Raw genomic sequence first — 26,966 nt, 5'->3', positions numbered from 1 at the left:
TAACTGATACATATTTCCTCTGAGGCCCAGAGTATTGAGAGTGAACACTCTTTGTGACATAAAATAGTCAGGTAGAAATAAGAAGGCCTAGATACCAGTTCTCTTGGCAATGATTTTAGAATCTTAGAATATTAAAAATATTGTTTATATAAATGGAGCTAATATATCAGAGTATTGCTACCAAAAAGAATAACACATTATTACATAGTAAGCATTGTAAGTGCTTCATATGTTCTTATTCATTACAACAACTTCTTGAGTTGTGTACTTTGTAATTCCCATTTTATGAATGAGGAATTTGAAGCACAGAGAGCTTGGGTAACTTGTTCAAGCTAATGGAGCTAGTAAATGATAGGATTCTAACTCCAGAATCTGTGCTCTGAAAGTTTTATATGATATAAAAATACACGATGCAATGTTGTGTGTGGTGTTTTAAATTTTTTAAAGATTAAAAATAGTTTTGTTTTAGCTAATTTTGATATATAATATGGCAGAATTTCATGTAGGAATTGTGAAGTCATACAAAAAAAGTATAAACATGAAAATAAAAATCACCAGGATTTGGAGTATTATCATTAATATTTATTGAACATTTACTGCGTGTTTAGTACTGGCTGCTCTATATTACATATACGTTTTTTAAAAATAAACTTTATAACTTCAATTTTTAACTTTCCCTTCTCTTTCTCCAGTGTTTTAGTCCTCTTTTGATTCTTCACTAAGCTTTATACAAGTATACAATTTGTTAATAGTAGTTATAGGTAATAATTATTAGCTATAACTAATAATTTATTTTGTATTAAGCATATAACTGGATGATTTATATGTATTATCTCATTTAATTCACAGAATAATCCTATGAGAAAGATAACAGTATTAGTTTAAATAGTCTGCTTAAAATCCTACAAGTAGTGAGAGTTAGAAGTGGATTAAGGACCTAGGGAGTCTGATTCTTGAAATTTTGATCTTAACCATTGTACTATAATGCCTCTCTGGATCTCAATTTTTTGCTTTTTGGTAGCTGTTATTATTCCTTTAATGAAGAAACCATCACTTTTGTTTTTTTAGAACCCACTGACTGTGGTCCACTTTGGAACCAAATATTGCTGCTTCCTTCTCTCCCCATTCTCTTTCCTTGAACAGTTGTTGAGTCTATTGCCCCATAACTTTGTATTTCCTAGAATGAAGTTTCAAAATCTAGAATAGATGATGTAACTCTTTGGCTTAAAAAATTCTCTAATGGAAATGCAAATCAAAACTACAATGAGGTAGCACCTCACAGAGGTCAGAATGGCCATCATCAAAAAATCTACAAACAATAAATGCTGGAGAGGGTGTAGAGAAAAGGATAACCTCCTGCACTGTTGGTGGGAATGTAAATTGATACAGCCACTATAGAGAACAGTATGGAGGTTCTTCAAAAAACTAAAAATAGAACTACCACACAACCCAGCAATCCCACTACTGGGCATATACCCTGAGAAAACCATAATTCAAAAAGAGTCATGTACCACAATGTTCATTGCAGCTCTATTTACAATAGGAAGGACATGGAAGCAACCTAAGTGTCCATCGACAGATGAATGGATAAAGCAGATGTTGCGCATAATATACAATGGAAGATTACTCAGCCATAAAAAGAAATGAAATTGAGTTATTTGTAGTGAGGTGGATGGACCTAGAGTCTGTCATACAGAGTGAAGTAAGTCAGAAAGAGAAAAGCAAACACAGTATGCTAACACATATATATGGAATCTGAAAAAAAAAAAAAGGTTCTAATGAACCTAGGGTTAGGACAGGAATAAAAATGCAGACATAGAGCATGGACTTGAGGACACGGGGAGGGGGAAGGGTAAGCTGGGATGAAGTGAGAGAGTAGCATTGATATATATATACACTACCAAATGTAAAATAGATAGCTAGTGGGAAGCAGCTGCATAGCACAGGGAGATCAGCTCGGTGCTTTGTGACCATTTAGAGGGGTGGGAAAGGGAGGGTAGGAGGGAGACGTAAGAGGGAGGGGATATGGGGAAATATGTATACATATAGCTGTATATGTTAAACAGTAGATTCACTTTGTCATACAGTAGAAACTAACACAACATTGTAAAGCAACTATACTCCAATAAAGATGTTTAAAAAAAAAAATTCTCTAATGGCCTCCCATAGCACAACTCCTCACCCTGGCTCTGTATGATTTGGCTCTTTGGCACTTTCTGATTGGTTATTATATCACGATATTTGGACAGAGAAATAGAGTGTCTCCTGTGTCTACCGTGTTCATTTCTGAAAGTAACAAGTAACTTTATTTTTTTGGTAATTTTAAAAGTTATATAATCACCTTACAAGAATTTTAGAAAAGAGAAAAGACTATGTTTCCCAAACTACATCCCAGAGCCTCTCTAGCATAAGCAACTTTGAAGAAAAAGGAAATGACCTAAGACTGGGGCTATAAATAAATTATTACCTTGAGGTTAAAAGCTAAGGTTTTTAATCAGTCTAATCTGAGTTCAGATTTGCTTTTTCATTTACTATATGCCCTTAGGTAAATTACTTAACTTCTCTAGGCCTTATCTTATTTAAACGGGTTAATGAATATAGCACAGTGCCTGACTCACAGTAAGTATTCAATAAATGACAGCTACAATTGAAAGTAAATTTGTTTCAGGAGTTAGGACTTAAACATAAGGATCTATGGGATATTTTTTATTTGGGCACAGATCAGGCATACACTGTAAACTTCATACTGTAGTTAGTAAACACTGAACATATTAATGGGCTAAATAAAGATTAGATAGGTGTAAATAACTTATAAAAGATTAAGCAGACCAAGCAAGTTATTTGCCTGCATTTTTAATGTTGATACCATTAATAGCAGTTATTATAATAGATGGTAGGACTGTGTGGCAGAGGAACAGAGGAGTTTCTGGAGAAAAGGGATGGTTAATAAAAAAAGGAAAAATGTACATATATCTTTTCCATCAAGACTGATAAGGTCTTACACATGAACCTAAAAAGTACCATAGATTCTTGTTAGATTATACATACAATACATCTAATAATCCTATCAAGTAGATATGTTCAGTAGACTCTGAGATCTCATTTTTTCTCTGAAATTGTGTCCAAAACTTGATATTTGTTAATTGTTAACCTTTAGTTTCATTTGTGCCAGTTGTTTCCATTTATTTATCTGCTAGGCAACCGTGTTCTTTGTTTCACTTATCCTAAATTTAGCTGCTACTTGAGGTACCTTTAGTTTTCAGGATTTGCTGGAAGAATTTGAGTTTTTCCTTTAAATTAATTAAGTTCAACCTATTTTGAAAAGTTATCAAAATTAGTGATGCATACAATGTTCCTTTGAAAATGGGGAATTTGACTAGGTGAACTGGTCATTGATGTACAGATATGTAAGTGATCTGTAGTGCTGAGATGAAGCCTGGACCTCTTTAGAGGTCAGTCTAGTTTGTCCTTTTCTTTCTGGCAGACACTATATTTTCAATTGTGGACACTTGAGTGTGTTAAAACACTCTTGAGAATTTCTTTGGCATCCAGTTCTGTATCTGATAACGTTACTTTAAAAAATCTTGAATGTCTTTTAGGAAAACTGTTATTCTGATTTTTTAAAACATTTTAATTCTTATGGTTGGAAGTAAAAACAGTTGTTCATATATAGTGATAATTGCTATTTGATTAATCTTACAACGTATATTAGGACATATCTCTTCAGATATAGTTAATTTAAAAAAACAAGCCGGCTTCTATCTTTTCATGTTTCACAAGCATAAAACCTAATATTTACAGGCATTTTTCCAAGAGTATTTGCCTAATCTTTGCTCAGGTGAATTCATTACTGTTTTCTGCGTATATTGAAAGATTTGTGAACATGTTTTCTATTTGAATGTTGTCATGTAAAGTAAGATTCAAACATGTTATTTAATAGTGGCATGATCAACTCCTTTTATTTTTCCCCAGGAGGATAGCAAACAAGCACAGTTTTTAGCCTTGGCAGTTGTATACTTTATCTCTGTTCTTATGGTCTCGAAGTACAGAGACATTTTGGAACCCCAAAATGAAAGGCATAGCCAGTCTTTTAAGGAAACTGGTAGTGAAAGCGGGAATTTATCACTCCCTGGTAAGTTTCTGTATTTTATTATCTGGCATCCAAAGTTCAAGTAAAACATTACCTACTTATGACAGTTAAAATATTGATTCTGGAATTTATGTATAAAGTGAGAGTATGTATTTAATTTTACTAATAACCAAATATTTTAAGTACCATGTGGTTAATTGCAATTGGGAGATGGTTTCTGTTCTTTAAGTGAGCCATCTATTTGAAAGATGAGAAAATGTTATTCTTTTTTAAAATAAATAAATTTATTTATTTATTTATTTATTTATTTATTTATTTATTTATTTATTTATTTTTGGCTGTGTTGGGTCTTCTTTGCTGCTTGCGGGCTTTCTCTAGTTGCGGCGAGTGGGGGCTACTCTTTGTTGCAGTGTGCTGGCTTCTCGTTGCAGTGACTTCTCTTGTTGCGGAGCACGGGCTCTAGGCCTGCGGGCTTCAGTAGTTGTGGCTCGTGGGCTCTAGAGCGCAGGCTCAGTAGTTGTGGCGCACAGGCTTAGTTGCTCCGCGGCATGTAGGATCTTCCCTGACCAGGGCTCGAACCCGTGTTCCCTGCATTGGCAGGCGGATTCTTAACCACTGAGCCACCACGGAAGCCCGAGAAAATGTTATTCTTTACAAATAAAATATTAAACATTTTTGTTTAACTCAGCATTTGTTGTGAAGAATAAATAACATATCCTCTTATGAGACAGATTTGTTAACAAATAACTAATAATTGGAGTTATAAAATTAGCTGCCAGTTATAGGGAAAGTTATAACATTAGCTGCCAGTTATAGAGAAGCAGGTATTGTAGTTATAGAAGTAGCTGCTACCCAACAGAGGTGATGTATTTATCCAATCAATATTCATTCAGTACCTCCTAGGTACTTGTTCATTATTAATGAACAAAAGAAAAAGAAGTCTGCCCTCCTGGAGCTTGAATTCTAGTGAGAGGAAGTAGAAAATAAGTACAAGTAATAAATAAATTGTATAGTATTGATTATTTTAGAAGGTGTTAAGTCCTAAGAAAAGAAAAATTGAATGGGGAAAATTATCAGGAATGACCAGGAGAAAGGGGGTATGGATTTTCACTCTAAGGAGAATGAGAAATTATTGGAGGGTTTTGAGTACAGGAGTTAGAATTGATGTATGTTTTTAAAAGTAACACTTGGGATTCTGTATTAAGAATACCCCCTACAGGGCAAGAAAAACCAATGTTTTAGTTATGTACTGCTGTGTTACACGTTACCTCGAAGCTAAAACTCACAAGTGTTTTAGTCTTGTTATCATGATTCCATGAATTTGATTCAGATAAGTCACAGTGGTAATGATTCATCCCTGCTCCAGATGTTGTTTGCTGGGGTTGGAAAGTCCGAAATGGCTTTTCTCCTCATTAATCTAGTGCCTCAGCTAGAATGGCTCCAAGAGCTAGGGCTGAATGACTGAAATGGCTAAGCTGGGGTTGTATGTGTGGGGCCTTGCTACTTGTTCTCAGCTGAATTCCTTGGTTTTACTCCATTAGTTTGGAGGTCCTCTGTCTCTTTATATGGTCTCTCTACATGTTCTCTCCAGCCAGGTAGCCAGATTGTTTACAGAGGTGTTCAGAGATTCTGAGAATGCACAAATTGCCAGATCTTAAGCTTGGGCACAGAAGTAGCCTACTTCTACCACATTCTGTTGGTTACAGTGAGTCAGGCCCAGCCCAGACTCAATGACTTCTCAAGGGGGTGAATACCAGGAAGCATGGCCAATAGAACCATTAATGTAACAGTCTTAACATAGCCAGTTAGGAGGATATTGCAGTAACCTAGGCAAGAGGTAATTTTGGGGATGGACTAGGGTGGTAGCTGTAGGGCTAGTGAGAAGCAGTCAGATTCTGGATATATTTTGATCGTGAGAAAACAGGATTTTAAAATATTAGCTGTGGATATGCAAAAGATGGAAGGTAGTCAAGAATGATTATAAGGTGCACTTGGATAGACTGAAGGTGAAACATACTAAGGGAAGAAGACAAGAAATAAAGTTTCTGACATGTTGAGTTTGCGATGTCTTTTAGACATATAAAAGAAGATGCAGAGTAGGCAGTTATATATAACAGTCTGAATTTTATTTATTTGTGTATTTATTTATTGAAATAGTGGCATTTAAAACTTTGAGAGTTAATGAGACCACTAAGGAAATAAATGTTGATAGAGAAGATAAAAGGATTAAGAACTGAGTGCTAAGTCCCTTCAAGTTAAATCCAGGAGAAAAAGAAGTGAAGGAGGTAAGGAAGGAACCACAGTAAGGTAGTAGATGAAAAACCAGAAGAGCATGGTGTCCTGTAAGCCAAGTGAAAAAAGTATTGTCACGTTGGAGAGAATAATCAGTTGCTGCTGCTATGTCAAGTGCTGTTAGGACGGAGAACTGACCATTGGATTTAGCAAGATGGAGCATTTTTGTTGGAATGGAGTGAACACCTGATTGGAGGGAATGAAAATCAAGTAGAAAAGGTGATGCTCCCTGTTGAACTAGATTTTAAGGACCATTGAATTATTCAAGCATTTAGGAGTGGTAACAAGTGTTCTAGCAGTAGAAACCACGACTGAGGTAGAGGTAATTATTGGTGTTGTAAAGCATTATGTGTTATGCCATGAGTAGCAGGAGATAAAGTTGGAGATGAATAGTCATTTGAAAAATACTTACTGACTACCTACTACTTGCCAGGCATTGTTGTAGGCCCAGGCATTGTCACAGGTGCTGGAGATGAAGTGTTAAAGAACGTAAATTCCCTGCCCTGATAAAGTTTACAACTTAGCCGGCTCATATTATTGAAGAACCTTGTACTTTATCCTAAGGATTTTGGACTTTTTCTTATAGGCCAATGGCTTTCAACCTTGTGTTGCTACCCATTGGTATGTCATATTCACTTTGGGATTTTCTAAAATATTTTGTTATTATTTATTATTATTATATTATTATTATTTTATTAAACCATCTAATTATTTACTGAGTACATTTTATAGATTATTTAATTTGTTTTTTACCTTTTAGAACATGCTGTATATTTCATAATTTAAAATAATTAGGACTGAGTGTACCTTTTTAAAATGAGTTGTAAATTTTTTTATTCATAGTTTCCTTCTTTTTCTGGGTCAGATATAGAAAACTCACCAGCAACATTCAGTCCATTAACTCCAGCATCCATGGAAGAATCTGAAAGTGCATCATCTGCTCGAAGGAGGGACTCAGGCATTGGGGAAGAAATGGCTACTGGTTTAGGAAGCAACGTGGACGTAGCTCCTCCTGTAGCACCTCCAAGTGTCAGTGCAGGCCCAGATGCCATCAGTGAGGTGCTGTGCACTCTTTCTTCAGAAGTCAGTAAATCTCAGGAAACCAAAAGCGATGGAGAAAATGAATTGGATAACAAGGCTGCACCATCAGTTCCAGTTTCAAAAAATATCAATGTGAAGGACATTCTCCGAAGCTTGGTTAACATACCCGGAGATGGAGTCCCAGTGGATCCTGCCCTTCTGCCACCAGCCTGCCTTGGAGCTCTTGGTGATCTATCTGTTGAGCAACCTGTGCAGTTCAGATCTTTTGACAGGTACTGTAAATAGTCTTTAAATATATAAATGTAAGGATTTAAATATATAAATTATAAGGATTTAAAGGTTATAAATATATAAATTGGGGGGCTTCCCTGGTGGCGCAGTGGTTGAGAATCTGCCTGCCAATGCAGGGGACACGGGTTCGAGCCCTGGTCTGGGAAGATCCCACATGCCACGGAGCAACTGGGCCCGTGAGCCACAATTACTGAGCCTGCGCGTCTGGAACCTGTGCTCCGCAACAAGAGAGGCCGCGATGGTGAGAGGCCCGCGCACCGCGATGAAGAGTGGCCCCCACTTGCCACAACTAGAGAAAGCCCTCGCACAGAAACGAAGACTCAACACAGTCATAAATAAATAAATAAATAAATAAATAAACGTGAATTTCTTTAAAAAAAATATATATATATAAATTATAAATTTATTGGAGTATAGTTGCTTTACAATGTTGTGTTAGTGTATACTGTACAGCAAAGTGAATCAACTATAGATATACATATCCTTTCTGGATTTCCTTCTCATTTAGGTCACCACGGAGCACTGAGTAGAGTTCCCTGTGCTATACAGTAGGTTCTCATTAGTTTATAAATATGTAAATTATAAGGATTTAAAGATTAAACAAGAATTTAACTTGTTAAATTTTGTCGCTTCAACATTAAAAAGGGATGTTTTGATATAGTTTTAAAAATTATAAGGCTATTTTGTTGTATGGTTTGTATATCGTTTCAAATTTTTATTTATCAACATAATTATTGATTGTTTAAGAATAATTTTAATATTACATTGGCAAGTTGTATATTAAATAATTTTTTTCTTCGTTTGTTACAACTTAGGAATCACCTGTATTTACAAATGGTTACCTTTCATTCCTCTGCTGTCGGTACTGTGCCAGCCTTTGTGAAAAAAAGTGGGAGTCTGTGGATTCCGACAGATTCAGGAATTCAACAAAGTGTTCAGAGTCTTGACAGCTTGAGAAAGCTAACTATAGATTCCTGACTTTGTTGGTTCTGCTCTCCTAAGAAACCTTTGGCCAATTTGCTTGAAAATTTTCTTTACATTAAATTTTCTGAAATTCTGCCTGTAAGACATGTATGTATCAGAGTTGTTAAGCATATTCTTTTTCAAAAATCAATATTTTTATCTGAAAACAATCTCTACCTTATAGAAAAGTTGCCAGTTAAAAGAAATTTTATTTTTCCTGAATCTGTTGAGGGAAAATTGATACAGTACTCCACCCCTTTTGAATATTTTATTGTATATTTTCTGCATAACCACAATACATTCATCAAAATAAGAAAATTAACATTGATATAATATTAATACTACCTTCAAATCTTGAAACACCTTTCAAGTTTTACTCATTTTCTCGGTAATGCTCTTTATAGTAGAAGGATTGAATTCAGACTTATGTGTTGTATTTTGTTGTGTCTCTTTATCCTCCTTCAATTTGGAAGAACAGTTCTTTAGTCTTTGCTTAAATTTAATGACCTCGACACTTCAGAAGATGAGAGCCCAGCTGTTTTGTATAATGTCCCTCAGTTTAGATTTGTCTAATTAGTGTCCTGGGGATTAGATTCAAGTTAAAGCATCTTTGGAAGTAATATCACAGAAGTGATGCTGTTTCTTCCTGTTGTATTCTAACAAGTTGCACATGGTTTTATCTCATTACTGGTGATACTCATTCTGATCATTTATAAAAACGGTATTTTCTGGGTTTCTCCACTGTTAAGGTACTCCCTGGGAAGAGGGGTTTAGAAACTGTTATCCTCCTCATCAAATGAATTCAGTACATTCATCATATGGCCTTACGATTTCATACTTTATAGAATGAATTATAATATTATTGTTGTTGTTTGTATTGATGCTCAAATTGTCTCTGATTTGGCCAGTGGGATTTCCTTCCAGTTGGCTTCTGTTTTCTTTTGATATATCCTCATCATAATTTCCCTCTGTCTGGTTATTTATTTCTTTGTGTCTCCTGTTCTCTGTATTTCATCTCATCTCCTAGTTTTCTACTTCAGACTTGCTGGCACATTAGATATCCAAACTGGTTAAAATTATTTATATAATTAAGATGCTATGAAAGAACACAGGGAATATATAATTTTAATGGAAAATCTTTTTGCCATCATCCTGTATCATCTTACTCCCTCTACCTCTGTTTAAAGATTAGGTCAATGTCCTGGAATGATGAGATTGACAGAGTCTAAATTCCAGGTAAATAGCACATTGGTATATGTCTAATGTGACATTATAGATATAGTGGCTGCTAGATTCAGATATCTTTTTCTTTTTTCTTAGGCTTTATAATATAAGAGTTAGAATATTGACTCTAGAAATCAGATGAAACTGTGTTTGAGTTCTGGCTCTATTACTTATTAGTGAATTTGGACAAATTACCTCATCCTCCTGAGCCTCAATTTCCTTATCCTTACACTGGGCAATACTATACAGCTATTAAAGCGAAAAAAAGCAGAACAACAAGTACTGGTGTGAAATGATATTGAAGATATATTAATCTATAACACTTAGCATGAAGAAATCCAGAAATTTAAAAGATGATACCTAGTCTTAATGAGGGTATGAAGAAACACTTTTATATTGTTGAGAGGGCATATTGGTACAATTTATCTGAGGGAAAATTGGCAGTTAATTAAAATGTAAAATATGTAAACCTAATTATGTAAGTTTATACAGAAGATATATGCAAGTATAAAATGTTTTCTTTCTGCAAGAGGAATTTCATAATTAAGCTAATACCTATTGAGCTTTTACCCTTTGAAGGTGTATTAAAGTGCATTTTTTAGATAGATAGGTAGGTAGGTGGATAGATAGATACTGTTTTTATTCTTACTTTACAGATGATGAAACCTGAGGCACAGGGAAAGTAAATAAATGCCTTAAGCTTTTGCGCTAATAAATGGTGGAGCTACAATTTAAACCATGGCCAGTGGACTCTAAATCCTGTCATTTGGCTGTGCTATGCAAACATAGTTGCCAATTTATTAAGAATTGGTTACATGTGTTGTTTCCTATGAATATAGTAAATACTGTGCAGCCACTAATGAGAGAAAAGCACAATTGATGTATTGATGTAAAATGATGTTGAAGATATATTATTAAATGGAAAAAGCAGAGGACAGTTTAGTTTGGAATTTATGATCTTTTGAAAAAATAGATATATATGTTCCCATATGCTTCAAAAAATTTATAACATACTGCAATGGCTATATTTTGAGGGTGAGAAGAGGTGTAAATGATTAGGTTTTTTCTAATATTCACAGTTTTTATAAATTTGTTTAAATTTGTATTAATCTTAGATTGAATAGTGAGAATAACTTAAGGGTAGATTTTTACATTGAATAAATCTTACTAATATACTCAAAGTTGTTTCCTTATAAATTCCCCGAATTTCATGTATTTTGGGATTTATTTCTTTTTAAATAGCATAGAAATTGTCTATGCCTTAGTGATACCTTCAGTGAGTAGGTTACAAACTTATTTAGGAAACTGTGCACAGGGAATACATTTTAAAGGGGTTTATTGAAATAGGAAACAAAGGGGAATTTTGGTGATAGCATTTTTCAGGAGGTTATTTGGAACTTACATGTCTGGTATGCATTTAACATACTATCTGATGGCAAGCAAACTGCTCTGTTTTTCCCCCCTCTTTTTCTTAGCAAGACACACCTTTTGAAAAACTATTTTCATGCAGCTTTAGACCAGAGGAATATCTTTGAGAATTTCAAAGAATCCTTCTGATCATGTATTTATCTCTGGAATGCTGTGTCAGAAATCACAACTCTCCTCATATCTTAAGAATTATCAACTTCCAAGCAGTAGCTGGAACGTTTAGAGTAACAGCTACATGAGTGGAACCTTGCTGAAAGGCTGCCAGGTTGTGGGCCTTTGTGGATGGCAAGGTGTTTGTGTTCATTCCCATGCCAAAATTCTTGCCCTTATCTAATTTGAAGATCCTCTCTGGTGATTAGCGGATGCCAGGGATTTATCTTGATAAAGTTCAAGGGCTTGTCTGGCTTTTCAGCTAGATCCTTAGGGACTAAAGTACTAGGCTTAAAATGTTCTTTTCTCCTTTAGTGAACTATTTGCATGTTAAAGAAAATAACATTTATGTGAAAGTTTGTGATAATTCAAACTGATATAATTCTGAAATGGAACTTCTGAACCTTAGTGATCTGGAAGACATTGTTGCTTTCTGTCATTACTCAATAAAAAGAAATCTTTTAAAACAGTATCCCTAGTTCAGGTAAGAAAAAAAAAATGTCAACAGTGTTTACACTTTCTATCTCTGGAGGCTTAGGAAAATTACTTCTTTCTCATCTGTAAAATGGGGATAATAATACGTAGTACTTACCTCATGGGTTGTTATAAATATAAATAATTCCCTCATAGGTTGTTATAAATATAAATAACATAATTCATATATGCCCTTAGCATAGTGCTCACAAATACTAATTATTCATTAAAGTTGGTGAGTATAAAGAAAAAAGCAATAATATGTGAAATTTTATACTTTAATATTTGGTTTTTAATTGAAAGTTTGGAAAAATAGCTTATATAACTAAAAGACTTACCTGTCTTCCAAATTGTTTATGCCAAAAAAGTTTGAAGCGCTTTTTGTTAAAATTGATGGCTGATATTAAAAATTCAGTAATGTGTTTCTTGAAAATTAACAAGGATTTCAATTTGTCTTTTAAATAGAAACTTAAGCTGTAGCCTGAGAACAATGCCATTTTATTAAAACTTTAAGACATGCTTTACTAGTTTAGATTTACACTTTCATACATGATAAATATGATAGCTTAAAGATCCCCCTGTGTTGAAGATTTTAGTCTTGTACACAGAAATTTTATAATTTAACAATAGTAAAAACAGTTGGAATGAAAATATCCTGAAATCTGCCTACTGCTTAATGTCCTTTTAAGTGAATCTTTGTTACTGAATTTTCTTTGTGTTTATGTGGCCCAAAGCTAAAGTATTATTATGTTACTTCCTCAGTGATGATTTGAATCAGACATTGAATTTGGACATTGATTAATTTTATTTTTCTATTATGTACTAAGTACATAGCTGGGCTAAAGAATGCAATTTTTCCATTTCTGAGCGGATATATTTTTGTATTTTAGTAGTAGTAGTACATATATAATTTTATATCTTGGAAATCTTTATTGCCATTGCTTATAGATGATTATAATATAGAATTACCTTTAAATGTTAATATGATTGTGGTGATGGTTGCTCAATTCTATGAACATTCTAAAAACCATTTAATTGTATACTGTACATGAATAAATTGTATGGAATGTGAATTATATCTCAATAAAACGTAAAGGTCAGTATGAGGAAACAGTTCAAATTAGAGGCTCTTGTTTAGATAAACCCAGAATTGTAGGACAGTTCTGCCATTTACCTTGGCAAGTTACTTTACCTTTCTGAGGTTTACTTCTTAAATTTTCTTAAATGGAGGTAATTTGTATGTTAGGATTGTTTTGTGAATTGAGTAATAATTCTTGGCATATTGTCAGTGCTTAATCGTAGCATTCATTAATAATTTATTAAGTTTATATAATAGGATCATGTAGAAGCACAAAGAATAGTGAACTCTGACTTGGCAATCTGGGGAGGCTTACCTTTGAGCAAGGATTTGAAAGGTGAGAAGGAAGTTTGCTGGCAAGCAGGACTAAGAGGAAGGCGTCTTGGTAGAGAAATAGCACATACAGAGGACTGGAGTTGTGAAAGCATGTACATGCTCAGTTCAAGAACCATAACAGCATATTGCAGTAGTGTGTAAAGAGTGCTAGTTAAATGTAAATTCATATAGGAAGCCACACTTCAGATGTGTCAGGAATGAGAATATGTGAAAGATATTGGACAATAAATATTTACTGAACTGAAATAAAGTATAGCTATTATTCATGGTTGAAAACATTATTAATGGCAGTTGTTTAAAGGAATAGAAATGAGGTCAAGTTCTTTTGTTATCTTTTATTAACTGTGCCATCTTGGACAAATAGAGATTGTGCATATTATGGGACTATCTGTGGCAAACATTTTTTTTTTGTTACCAGCTTTCCAACATTTTATTATGAAAATGTTCAAACATACAGAGAAGTTGCAAGAATTGTACACTGAACACCCAGAGACCCACCACTGAGATTCTGCAATTAGCCTTTAGCTGTTTGCTTCATCATACAGTTCTCCATATAACCGTCTCTCTATTCATCAGTCATTCTTATTTTTTTGATGCATTTCAGAGTAAGTCGCATACATCAGATCACTGCACTCAAACATTTCAGGTGCAGATCTCTAACCAGACATCAATTCTGTTTTTAAGGTAAAATGTACGTACAACAACAGGCACACATTTTTAAGTGTGCCATTTGATGAGTTTTGACAAATTAAACACCTGTGTAACCTAAATTTCCAATCAAGATATCATCAGTCTTGAAAGTTCCTTCATGCTCCTTCTCAGCCAATGCCTGTCTCCACCCCCCACAGGCAATTATTCTATTTTTTTTTAAACAATAGATTAGTTTTGTCTTTTCTAGAACTTCATGTAAAAGGAAATACAAAATTTATGTTCCTCTGTATACGGCTTCCTTTACTCAGCATAATGCTTTTGAGATTCATACGTGTTATGTTAATCAGTAGCTTGTATCTTTTTATTGCTGGATATTATTCCATTGTAAAAACACACCACCATATTTTTATTCATTTTTCTGCTTAAAGGATTCTGGGCTATTTCCAGTTTTTGGCTCTTATCAGTAAAGCTATCTGAATGTTATTGTACCTATTTTTTGTGGACTTCAGTTATCTGGAGGAAATTTCTAAGAGTGGAATTGCTGGTACATAGGGTAGGTTTATGGCTTAAGTTTCAAATATAGAAAAAGCAATTTCACTTTTCTAAATGTTAATTTCTATTGCTCCTATCAGTACTTGCCTATTGTATGAGTAAACTAAATCTTGCTAGTTCTTTCTTTTGTGAAGGAATGTCAAAGTAAACTCTCCATATTCCGCCCCCCCCCGCCCCCGTCCCCCCAAAATAGGTTGCTAGGAAATAGGTAGCTAGAGATTTTCTTAAACAATAGGCTTGTAAATATTTGCCCCATGGTAGGTAATATACAAATTACATTTTTTATTGTTTTCTGAATGTGCTACCAGCACACGTATACACACACACACACACACACACACACACAGCGGGGGTCATCTACTCCCCCTAAAGTCAATAATCTTCATCCGATATAAGCTACCATGATTTAAGCACACCATTTTGGATTGAGGGCTCAGGTGGCTGTTGCTTCTATTTTTTAGTGTATAGTTAACATTGGCAGTCACCCTTATAATGATGTGACACCAGCTACCCCCAAGTACATTGAATAAGCCATGCCTAGCACAAGAGAACTTGATTTAATTGGCAACAGTGTTTGCTGTCACATGATAGGCACTGAAGTAAAACGAAACCTATTTCACTTTGTATTATCTCTTTTTGATGTAACAATAAAAACAATGTATTTTTAAAGTAACTGGAATTATATAATTTTCACTGTTGAATACATATATTGGGATCAAGTATCTAAGTAACTTTATTTAGGAACTGAATACTTTAAAGCTGTTAAGGGAGTACTTGAAGCTTGCAGTTACAATATTGTCAACAAAAGATGTGATTAAATAAATTGAATGTTGAAGACTTTAGGCTTATGGTTAATACCAGGTAATTAAAAGTAAGCACTGCTGTGGGAGTGCATTATATATCAGCTGTCCTCTTTACCTCATTAACTGGGTTTTTGCATGTTTATGGAGCTAACTTCAATTAAAAATGCCTTTTAAGTTATGCCTATTAAGGTCTTTTAGTTACTATTTTGGTATAAAGTATTACACTTTAATTGAAATTGGTATATCGTAAATACCTGTGTTTGAGTAAGATGAACAAATTTGATTATTTGATATTTTTACATCTAGGTTTTATGCCTATGCATTGTTTTTTCTATGTAATATTATCATTAGACAGTCTTCGAGAGTTAAAAAGTAAAACTTTGGTTGTATACATGTTAAAAAATTGTTCATACCTGCATTTTCTTACCTTATAAGATTTCTAAGGTTTTATCATTTCAACTTAGTGGTGCTTTAAAATCCTTACAGAAACATGTTGAGTTTTCTGCTTCACTTCTGAGGTTAAGAAAAAGTTAATTAATTTTCCACTTGAATGCCAAATTCCTTTTTTCCTATATACCTTTGGTTATATTTTAAGGTGGATAATTAAAGATGATCCTAAATTTAAAGAATATTGTAAATATAAATTGAAATGTTAAAATTGATTATTATATTTCTGTAGAACATTGTCTTGATTCTAAAAAAATGAAGTATAAATAACTGAACACCACTGAAGAGATTTCTTACTGAGAGTATATTCTAAGTTGTACATCAAAATAGAGATAAGAAAAAATTAGGAAAAAGAAGTTGGTTTCCTATTTTCTGTTTTGAAATTCGTGTAATTAACTTGAGTGATCTTCTGTATTTTAAAATTTATTTACTTTCTTTATTACAGAAGTGTCATCGTGGCAACAAAAAAATCAGCAGTCTTACCTTCCACACTTACAAGTATACCTACCAATGCTGTCAGTGTGGTTTCTTCAGTAGATTCAGCCCAAGCCTCAGATGTGGGGGGAGAATCACCTGGTGAGTTTGTTATCAGCGATTTCAACAAAAAAGTTCTTAATCCCATTGCAAAGCTTAGGATTTTTGATTAAGTTAATAAGTTTTGTTAGGCATATTTTTTTAAAAAAAATAGATTTATTTATTTATTTATTTTTGGCTGTGTTGGGTCTTCGTTTCTGTGGGTGGGCTTTCTCCAGTTGTGGCAAGCGGGGGCCACTCTTCATCGCGGTGCACGGGCCTCTCACTGTCGCGGCCTCTCCCGTTGCGGAGCACAGGCTCCAGACGCGCAGGCTCAGCACTTGTGGCTCACGGGCCCAGCCGCTCCGCGGCATGTGGGATCCTCCCAGACCGGGGCACGAACCCGTGTCCCCTGCCTTAGCAGGCGGACTCCCAACCACTGCGCCACCAGGGAAGCCTGTTAGGCATATTTTAAATGATTATGCCTTTGTATTATGTTGTTGATTACTTGATGATTTTCTGAATAAATTTGAGTAACATGAAATAAATTAAATCAAGGATTTTAATACTTTCTCCACTTAAACATAGTAGTGTATGACGAATTGGATGCTGCTGGTTGGGTGGATGAATGAATGATAGATTTATTAAAATACTTTTTTCCTTTCCTTTCACTTGAGAAGATGTGTATAGATAGTGGTTAATATGAGAAAGTTTTGCTGACATTTGGTCTTTTAATCTGGTTATCAGTTGCCAAATATTTATGGGGTATCCAGTACTTTGCTTTCTCTTGCATAGTTTTTGAATTAGACGCTTGGAATGCTGCCCTCAAGTCTATCATCATTCTAGCATTAGTCATAGTAGTTCAATAACTCTTACTACAATTTGATTTTTGCCCTGTCTCTCTCTCTCTATTCCTTCCAAATGTAAAAGCCTTTTGGTGCACATGTATGGGTGCAAGATCCTAAATCCCTAGGTGTTGATTGGAAGCTCAGTGATAATAGCAGGGGAACTTGAAGACTATGTGATATTAAAAAGACCAAATTAGGACAAAGGGAATATTATTTTATATAAGTAGTATTTTTCTAAGTGTTGTGCTATTTCATTTAAAAAAAAAACAACTAAAAAAAAAAAAATCCCCCAAAGGATTCATTCTTTCTTGTTACTCTAGGATGAGATTAATGAAAAATAAAAGGAATTTTGAAGGAATGACTAGGTGGATTATGTTAAAATCAGAAATAATGTTTTTCCTTCATCTTTTGAGACATCTCAGGCCTCCTATCCAGTGTTCTACCTTTATTTGGTAAACTAGTAATTCTCAGAGAGTTTTGCTGCTAACTTGATGTTTCTACTACTCAGTTGTCAGGGACATTTAATTTTTCCTTTCTGTGTACTATATATCATGTGTTCCAGAAACAAAGACTAGGATTTTTTTAAAAAAAATTTATTTAAATTTATTTGGTTGCAGGTTTTAATTGTGGCATGCAGGCTCCTTAGTTGTGGCATGTGGGCTCCTTAGTTGTGGCATGCGAACTCTTAGTTGCGGCATGCATGTGGGATCTAGTTCCCTGACCAGGGATCGAACTTGGGCCCCCTGCATTGGGAGTGTGGAGTCTTAACCAGTGAGCCACCAGGGAAGTACCAGGATTGTTTATTTCTTTTGTCTTCCCTGTTTTTCTTTTTCCTTTCATTGTAGTTATTTTATTTGTGCTAACAAAAACTTTTTTTTCAAAGTTTTAAATGTGATTAATTCTTTACAAATTTCTTAGTGTTAAGTGATAATAGAAAATGCTCACAGTAGGTTAAGTAAAAAAAAATTACATGCAGTACTCTACATGCTATGTAATCATAACTATGTGAAGTATGTATATACTTTTCATACGTGGAAAAAGCAAGGAAATGTACTCTGAAGTTACTTGATTATCTCCATGAATTAATGGAAATTTTGATTTTCAAAATTTTTAATTTTAGTATATTTTCCAAAAAGTTATCAGTAATCCTGTATTATTTTTATAATTAGGAAAAAATAGTTGTTGAAGAAAAATATCCACAAGGAAACCAAAAGCTGCAGTGGTAGTAGACAGTTTTGTGCTGCCTTGTTTTTTATTTTATTAAAACATTTAAAAAATTAATAGACCTTATATTTTAGGTCAGTTTTAGGTTATAGAAAAATAGAAAGGAAAGTAGAGATTCCCATATATGCTCTCAACCTCACCCTCTCTGCATTTCTCTGTTGTTAACATCTTGCGATAGTGTGGTATATTTGTTACATTTTGTTTTTCATCATTCATTGTCTTAGTGAGAAACAATAAAGGAAAGTAAGTGTAGAACTCCAGCAAAATTTCCTCTTCTTTATTTTCTCCTTCTTTATTTCCTTCATTATTATACTCTGATACTTTTTTGTTTTTTTATTTTTTTACTTTGGAGAAGAAGCAATTTGGGGATCTATTTTGGGCTGGTTATGTAAATTTCTGTTCTTCCACCTCCATCCAAAGGCCTTAAAAAAAATCAACTGTGATTTTTCTAGAGGAGCCCCTGTTGGGAAAAAGGCAGATGTTACTAATATCTATGAAACTTTCTGCTGTCTTTTAAATTCAGTAATAGTGAATTCCTAATAACTTCCCAGAACATATGTAGTAAATTCAGAGGTTCACAGTACACTGAGTAAAATATTATCATTTTATTTTGAATATATTACCCTTTAATTTCAGTTTATGGGACAAGGTAAAGAGGATCCTCTGATTGCTTTTAAATATATTTTTCAAAATTCATGCAGTCTTTGTCTGACTTATTTCAATAAAGCCAGAAAAAATGTTAAACAAGTAAATAACATTGGTACAAGGGAAAGAAAAAAAAATCATGCGGTCTTCAGAAGAGATAAGAAACAGAAAGAAAGCTGATATATGAGTAATATTTGATATAAAACAGTATAACAAATTTCTTTCTGAAGCCATTGTATATTTTCCAGTAAATTCATTATAATGTAAAATACCCTGAAGAACCATATGCAGAATTACAAAATAATTTGCTATCTTGAAGACTATCGTATTTATTGGTAAAACCCCACAAAACCCTGTATCCAGCCCGTAATGTACCCTTTTCCCCCTCTTATTTAAATTTTGTATAATTTGTGGTGGTAGTGTTTCTCAGATAGTTCCTAGTTTTTTCCATTTTGGAGTAGAATTTGTAGTTCATTTCCTTTATCTAGCTCCCTTTATTTTAAAAAAAATTCGTTCCTTTTTAAAAATGACTTAAGCCATTCTAAGTTGTTCTTGTGATGATGGTCTTTATTTTTGTCACTTGTTTTGATTTCCATACCTGACTTTTCCTTTCCTCTTCCTCTGTCACTAGGCTCTTGTTGTTACTTATATGGTGTCTCGATTTTAGTTTATTACTTCCATTCCATTGATTGCTGCCATGAACATTACTGCCTTGATAAGAAATCTAACCCAATTGAGTGTTTTCAGTCATCCTATTTCTTACTCTCCTACAGCACCATTTTTCGTGCTTTTGCCTACCATACTTGCCCTTGTAGTCTGTTCTCTTTTCACTTGGAATCCAAACAAATAGTTATCTCTCTGTCATCAATATTTTTAGCTGATAGATTTTTGTTTTCTTTTTGGTAGATCTCTTGATTTAAGTTATTTGCCATTAAAAAAAATAGGCTATACAGTATATCAAAGCTTATTATGCTGCTTCTGGTTCAAGCAGGATTTGGAAAAAATGATTTGTGGATGAATTGATTGTTATTGTGATTACATGCTGAGCTGGGCAGTTTATTCTTGCAGATCTGGGTAAGTTAGGTATTATTCTTGGTTTGATCTTGGATTATTTTCTTTATATGAAAGTACAGTTAATATCTGTCTCTGTGGACCATAAACCTTTGTGTCTTGGGATGACTTCAGTTCTGAATTTTATAGTGAGTCAGCAACAAAAAGTGAACTGCTCATATTTAGTAATAGATTATTGGTTAATATAAAAATATACTTGCTAGTACATAGTAATTCACAAAAATGGGAACTTCCTTGGAAGAAACCATGTGAATAGAAAACATAAAATATGAGTTTTGTAGCAGAAAAGTTTAAATTTTGGAAATTTTGATACCAAATGGGATTTCTGTGTTTTATGTGTGGCACAATTAAAGACAAACTAGGACTGGATCCCAGAAAAAGAATGAGAACTTGTCAACTTATGTGAGGTCAAAGATTTTTCTGTCAAAACATTACCACCCAAATAATTTTATAACTGTGTGAAAAAATTAAGGATTTGTAAATACATTTTATTTTTATTTATTTATTTATTTAAAAAATTTTATGTTTTATTTTTATTTTTGGCTGCGCTGGGTCTTTGTTGCTGTGCATGGGCTTTCTCTAGTTGCGGTGAGTGGGGGCTACTCTTTGTTGCGGTGCGTGGGCTTCTCATTGCAGTGGCTTCTCTTGTTGCGGAGCACGGGCTCTAGGTGCGCTGCCTTCAGTAGTTGTGGCATGCGGGCTCAGTAGTTGTGGCACGTGAGCTCTAGCGCGCAGGCTCAGTAGTTGTGGCGCACGGGCTTAGTTGCTCTGGGACATGTGAGATCTTCCCGGGCCCAGGCTCAAACTCTTGCCCGCTGCATTGGCAAGCGGATTCTTAACCACTGTGCCACCAGGGAAGCCCTGTAAATACATTTTAAAACAGTGTACATTATTAAAACTATGATCGGTATTCAAGTTTGACTCTCATACAAATTTCAGATTTTAGTTTGAATAATGTTTCTTAGTTTTTGTAGCATTTTATTAGCAAAGAAGTGTAATATAATAATAATGGAAAACATTTCATAAGAAGTGGTAAAAGATTCATCAGAAAAAACAAGGTTTGCCCTTTGTGTACGCATATTTATTTATAAAGAACACTAAAAGAGAAAATAGAGTTTTAGTAAATATATCAAAATCTGTAAATTTTAGTTACTCATTAGTAAAGGTTTAATTGTCCAGACTACAATATGTGTTAAGATGCAGTTACTCTTTTTTCAAATATCCTGTGGTGTTTTCAAATATGTTTGATTTGCAAAGCATAAACAATTAAAACAAAATTGAAGCTAACCCAATGAAGGAACTAAATAGACTGTTCTTAAGTAATTTATGTGCTGAGTGCTTGCTAATTTGCAAAATTTAACAGTTACACTACTTACCAGAGTGTTAGGTTCTACTGTGTTTATCAGAGCCATGCATTTTATAAATTAGTATGTTTATTTTTAATGTTGAAGGAAAATTTTGATTCTTTGCTTTATATAATCTTTGACCCAAGAGGCTTACCTTTACTTATCCAATAAAAGTTTCTTTTATTTAATGAAGATTTTAACTGGGCATATAGACTATCCCTCCCTTAATTGGTCTGGAATGGGTGGGGAGGGAGAGAGGGAGGAAAGGAGAGAGGGCAATTAAAAAAATACTGTGTTTAGGGATTAAATATTGGCATTTGTATTAATGGTACTTTTTTGCAAAGGGCATCATTTATGTAGACCCTTAGGGACCTTGAATTAACAATCGGCTATTCCCTGGATAGATGCTAGACAGATGATCTATTTACATTTTCCCTTTTGTTCTTCTGAGTGTCTGGAAGACTGTCAGTTTGAAGGAGCCAGTTTATCAGTGCAAGGATAAGGAAAAGATAAGTCAGTACAATTCCATATGTTGGAAGTAGCTTCTGAATTTACATGTTTGATCACTTGTTGAAAATATTTTTATTGTTAAATTAATTAAAAACAAATTTGTCATAAATTTATGATTTTTAATCTGAGTTGAAAAAATGCTGAATGTATCTGGAAGTTACATTTTTCTGTCTGGTAGGAATGAAGGTCAACCTGGTGTGAAATTACTGATATATTTAGTTTATTTTTTATGTGATTTTTTTTTTTCCTTAAAACAATTGCTAGTTGATTCACTTATCTTCATTGGTAATGTATCTTCTTATGATTTGAAAAGATCAGTTTTAAAAAATCCCTTTCTGCTATAGTCTCTTTAAGGTTTGAAAATTGGCATTATTTCTAGGGTAGTGTCAAGAAAGCATTTTTGTTACTGTTTTATTTAGAGCCACCAATGCTCCTTGACTTTTTCAAATTTTGATATATATATTTCAGCTCATTAAAATTAGTCTCAATTTGTGCAGTAAAAGCTAATGTTGTTTTAAACTACTGTCTGAAGACTCATACAAACATTTTCTTGCAATTTATTACTTCTATCTCTTTTTAAGTAGATGGGGCCTTACGTGTTCCTTTTCATCAACTTCAGAAAAGCTAAAGAAAAAATACCAATTAGGCCTTTTAGAAAAAATATCTGATATACTGTAAATAAATATGGTCTTTAAAAAACTACCACTAGAAAAATAAAGCTCAGAAATACTTCATTAATTACTGGTAATAAAAGTCAGTAGCCAACTGTGGTTCAATGATCTTATTGCTGTCAAGAATTTAGAAAATTGCAGGTGTCATTAACTGAGTGTAATAATACTATTTGGTCTCTGAAGTACTTCATTGAGTGTTGTGTAGGAATAGGAAGATTGGTCCTGACTGTCAGAAATACCACATACTGAAGAGTGAAAAAAATTTTCAATTTCACCTTGTCTTGCCCTCTAGTTTGAAATTTTATTGTGAGAAATGCAAAAATGGAAATCTTTTAATGGTGAAATGGGAATTGATATATGTACTTTAAAAAATTGTCCGTACGAAAAAATGTGTACATACTTTAACTTCATTTTAAAATTAATCCTATGCGTTAGGATAGATTCCATTCAGTTTGTTAGAGTTTTTATGTATAATTAGCTCTTGGCTTGAGCAGGATGGTAAGGATGGGTGGAAGGTCAGCAAGAAGCTATAATCCCAGTAAAAAGAAGAGTCCACTCTAATTATCAATGGAAGGGGAAGAAAATGTGTTGAGGAAAAGAGAGATTCACTGTGGATAAGTTCATCTTGTTGTGGGAATATGCTCACTCTAAGAGGTAGGCTCAGTAATTACGCAGAGGTTAATTGTGGAAGATTGCTGCAATGCCCTCTCTCCAAAGGAACCAAGCCTGTGGGGGATAAAATAGCCCAGATTTCCAGATCCTTCTGTTTGGCTGAGAACTGTAATCAGAACTGCTGATTATTGATCACATTCTGCCTAAAGACCAAGCATGTTTCAGGGAAGGTCAAATTATCCCAGATCTTTGCTGTTTCTTAATCAGTTAAGTCTACAAAACCCCTGATTAGAGCCTGGCTTTGTTTATCTATATCCAGAATTAACTTTGCCTTAGTTAAAAGAGTCAGTTGAATCAAAGTGCCCAGATAAAATTGAAGTGAGCCTTAGAAAATTGTGGGAGTGGTGTGAGGCAGTGACAGGCTGTAGAGGACAGTGGCTAGGTTTACCAAATGTTTATGGCCGTGGGTTATTTTATACCAATCTGATAAACGAAGCTGTTAGAAATCCACTTTTTATAGAAGTTAAATCCGGGATTGGTTTCTAGACTTCTCAAAAGAATTTACCTTTGGTTTCTTTCTTAAGTTTTTATGGTGAATTTTTTAAAAGGCACTTTATAAGCTTCATCTCATTTAAGTTACCTATGTTTAACGTCATATGAATAATTGTTGAAAATTTGGGTATCTTTTCAGCCTGAAGTACAGACTAAAGGGAAACATGATAACTTCCTTTCAATATTTTAAAGGCAATCCTAGAGTAGCAGGGTAGGAAGGGAAGCTGTCACTCACTGTGTGTTTACTGTGGTACAGGCTCTAATTACGTTAATCCTTGAAATAATTCGGTGAAGTAAGTATTGCTGTTAATTTTACAGATGAAGAAAATAAGGCACAGAGAGCTTAAGTAATTTTGCCCAAGGTCACATAGCTAGTAAATGGCAGAACCCTTACTGTTTCCCGAAACATTTCAACCCTATAACCTCTTAAGGGTAGTTATTTTCAAAGAAACTGGTCTGATATTGATAGAACTAGGATTCAATTTGAAAATGGTTTAGTTGTGAGTGGCTGATGAGGAAGTGTTTTCTGCTAGTGTAGAACACCTTTTCTAAAAAAAATGGTAATGGAAATTATGTGAGAATTTGATGGTTGAGGTAGCTTGAGAGGTTAGCAGGATTTCCTTTAGATGTGGAAGAGAAAGGCTCTGGTCTTGGATGACCTGGCATTTCTTTTCGAAAGCAGGAAGAGAAATAGGTTTCAGGCTGAGACAAGTGGAGGAACTTTTTATACTTATTATGGGAATTTAATAAGTTAGTAATATATAAATAGAAGGCTCTACTAAAAATGGATAGCATGGATCACAGATACATAGTAGGATCACTCAGAAGAGCTCTAGACTTTTTTTTTTCTGTAGTACCTTGCAGAAATGTGGGAAAGTAACATTGGAGAATCTTCTTTATCTTAGGTGCTTTACATTTTAAAATTTAAATACCCTAACAACCCTGTTAAAAATTTGGTGATATTCCTATTTTCTGTATCATGCTGGTATAGATGGTTTAAAGGGAAGATTATAGAATTCTCTGTGGCAAAAAATCACTACAAACTTAGGAAGAATTTATAATGAATGATAAAAGCTAACTATCATAATTATATAGAATGAATAATTACAAATCATAAAGAAAAAGATTCTAATGAAAATACTCAAAAGGTCAGAACAGTCATTTATGTTTCCTGTTTTGTTTCCAGTAAATTGGGAAAATATGTTCAATTTTATTAGTAATCAAAAAAGTGTAAATTTGTTTTTTCTTTCTTCAGGGTAATTTAGCAATATGTATCAACATTTATTAAAGTGTGTGTTTATTGACTTGTAGGAAGTTACTTCAAGAATATAAAGGAGTGTATATAGATTTATATAAGTATATACAAAACATTGTTTATTGTAAAAAATTGGGAACAGTTCAAATGAGCATCCCTGAATTTGCGTTGGTCTGATGTTTCCTCATGATTAGAAACAGATATTTCTTTGGTAGGAATATTATGGAACAGACAGAGAATCTAGCCACATGGCACACAATTTTGATTTGTCAAAATGCTGATGGTGACCATTTTCGTCACTTGATTAAAATATAACTGCCAGGTTTCTATATTGTAAAGTTATTCTTTCCCTTTTGTAATTAATAAGTGTTTTGTGGAGAGGTATTTTGAAATTATTTAAATATCCTGTTCCCCAGACTGTTAATTTATCATATTGGTGTGGCCTCATGGCTTCCTATTTTATTAGATGTGTTACAGTCAGTTACTATCATTATTTATTTTGATGCTCAGATTGTCTCTATTTTGGTTGGTGGGAGTCCCTTGAAGTTGGCTTCTGTGCCATCGTGACATATCCTGTCATTCCTTGGACATTTCCTTGCTTTCTACAAAAGAAAACTAGATGTTTCAAACTCATTTTGTACTTTTCTTCCATGGTTATTGAATTAGCTATTTCTGATTTACTTATTTAGTGGAGAATAGTATTTAGAAGCCAATATCTGGACATTAGGTGTTAGGGTATTGCTGCTCCCAGGTTTTCTCAGTGGACAGAGCTAACGACTATATATATAGGTATGTATGTGAATGAGAGTATATATTTTATATACAGGCATACCTTGGAGATAATTGTGAATTTTAGTTCCAGACCACCGCAATAAAGCGACTATCACCAAGTGAGTCACTTGAATTTTTTTTGTTTCTCAGTGCATGTATAAGTTGTTTGCACTATGCTGTAGACTATTAAGTGTGTAAAGCATTATGTCTAAAAATACCATGTGCATACCTTAATTTAAAAATACTTTATTACTAAAAATGCTAACCATCATCTGAGCCTTCAGTGAGTCATAATATTTTTGCAGTAGTAACATCAAAGATCACTGATCACAGATGGCCATAATAAATATAATAATAATGAAAAAGTTTGAAATATTATGAGAATCATCAAAATGTGATGCAGAGACATGAAGTGAGCAAATGCTATTGGAAAAAGAGCACTGATAGACTTGCTTGATGCAGGGTTGCCACAAACCTTCAGTTTGTAAAAAACACAATTTGTTAAAAAAATGCAGCTATTGTGCTTCACTTTATTGTGCTTTGCAGATATACTGTGGTGTTTTTTGTTTGTTTGTTTTAAGAAATTGAACGTTTGTGGCAACCCTATGTCGTCAGATGATTTTGTATGCACTGGGAAACCAAAAAATTTGTGTGACTTGCTTTATTGTGATATTCACTTTGTTGTGGTCTGGAACCAAACCCAACGTTATCTCCGAGGTATACCTGTATTCAGACAGTACTATATTTATATTAATTATTCAACCGTTTTTCCTTTAGTTTATGTAATCTTGAGGTTTTACATTGGCAAAATAATGAATTCAAAGAGTTACACAATTCCTCCTTCTTTAGTCATTTACCAAATTTCAGATTTGATTCTGCTGCTGCGTTCTTGATTTTATCCACTGTGTTTTCTCACAATTAGATTTCAACTTCTGGCTGACTACAGTTGCTAAGATGCCTTTGTAAAATGCATTAATTTGAGAGATGTTACCATGTAGAAAAATGTGCATCTTACCACGATGAAATAGGTTGTCTGGAAAAGAATTCTTACTTAGAGATTTATTAAATTCTAGTTCTTTTAAAATAAGCCCATGATTGCTATCTTTCTCTGCCCAACTTCATCTAAAG

The 26,966-nt window shown here is 33.9% G+C and overlaps 1 protein-coding gene across 3 annotated transcripts in view; it reads left to right on the top strand.

The window, feature by feature from the left end:
- The window catches only part of LRBA (LPS responsive beige-like anchor protein), a 737,360-nt gene that overhangs the window by 175,191 nt on the left and 535,203 nt on the right, over positions 1-26,966 (top strand). For all 3 annotated transcript variants that reach the window (XM_059922597.1, XM_059922598.1, XM_059922596.1), the window contains exons 29-31: positions 3,973-4,132; positions 7,248-7,695; positions 16,266-16,396. In XM_059922597.1, the coding sequence (XP_059778580.1) occupies positions 3,973-4,132; positions 7,248-7,695; positions 16,266-16,396 (739 nt within the window). The remainder of the gene's footprint in view (positions 1-3,972; positions 4,133-7,247; positions 7,696-16,265; positions 16,397-26,966) is intronic.

The sequence above is a fragment of the Balaenoptera ricei genome, chromosome 5, assembly GCF_028023285.1.
Source record: "Balaenoptera ricei isolate mBalRic1 chromosome 5, mBalRic1.hap2, whole genome shotgun sequence".
Classification (NCBI taxonomy): domain Eukaryota; kingdom Metazoa; phylum Chordata; class Mammalia; order Artiodactyla; family Balaenopteridae; genus Balaenoptera; species Balaenoptera ricei.
This window is presented reverse-complemented; position numbering and strand designations above follow the sequence as displayed.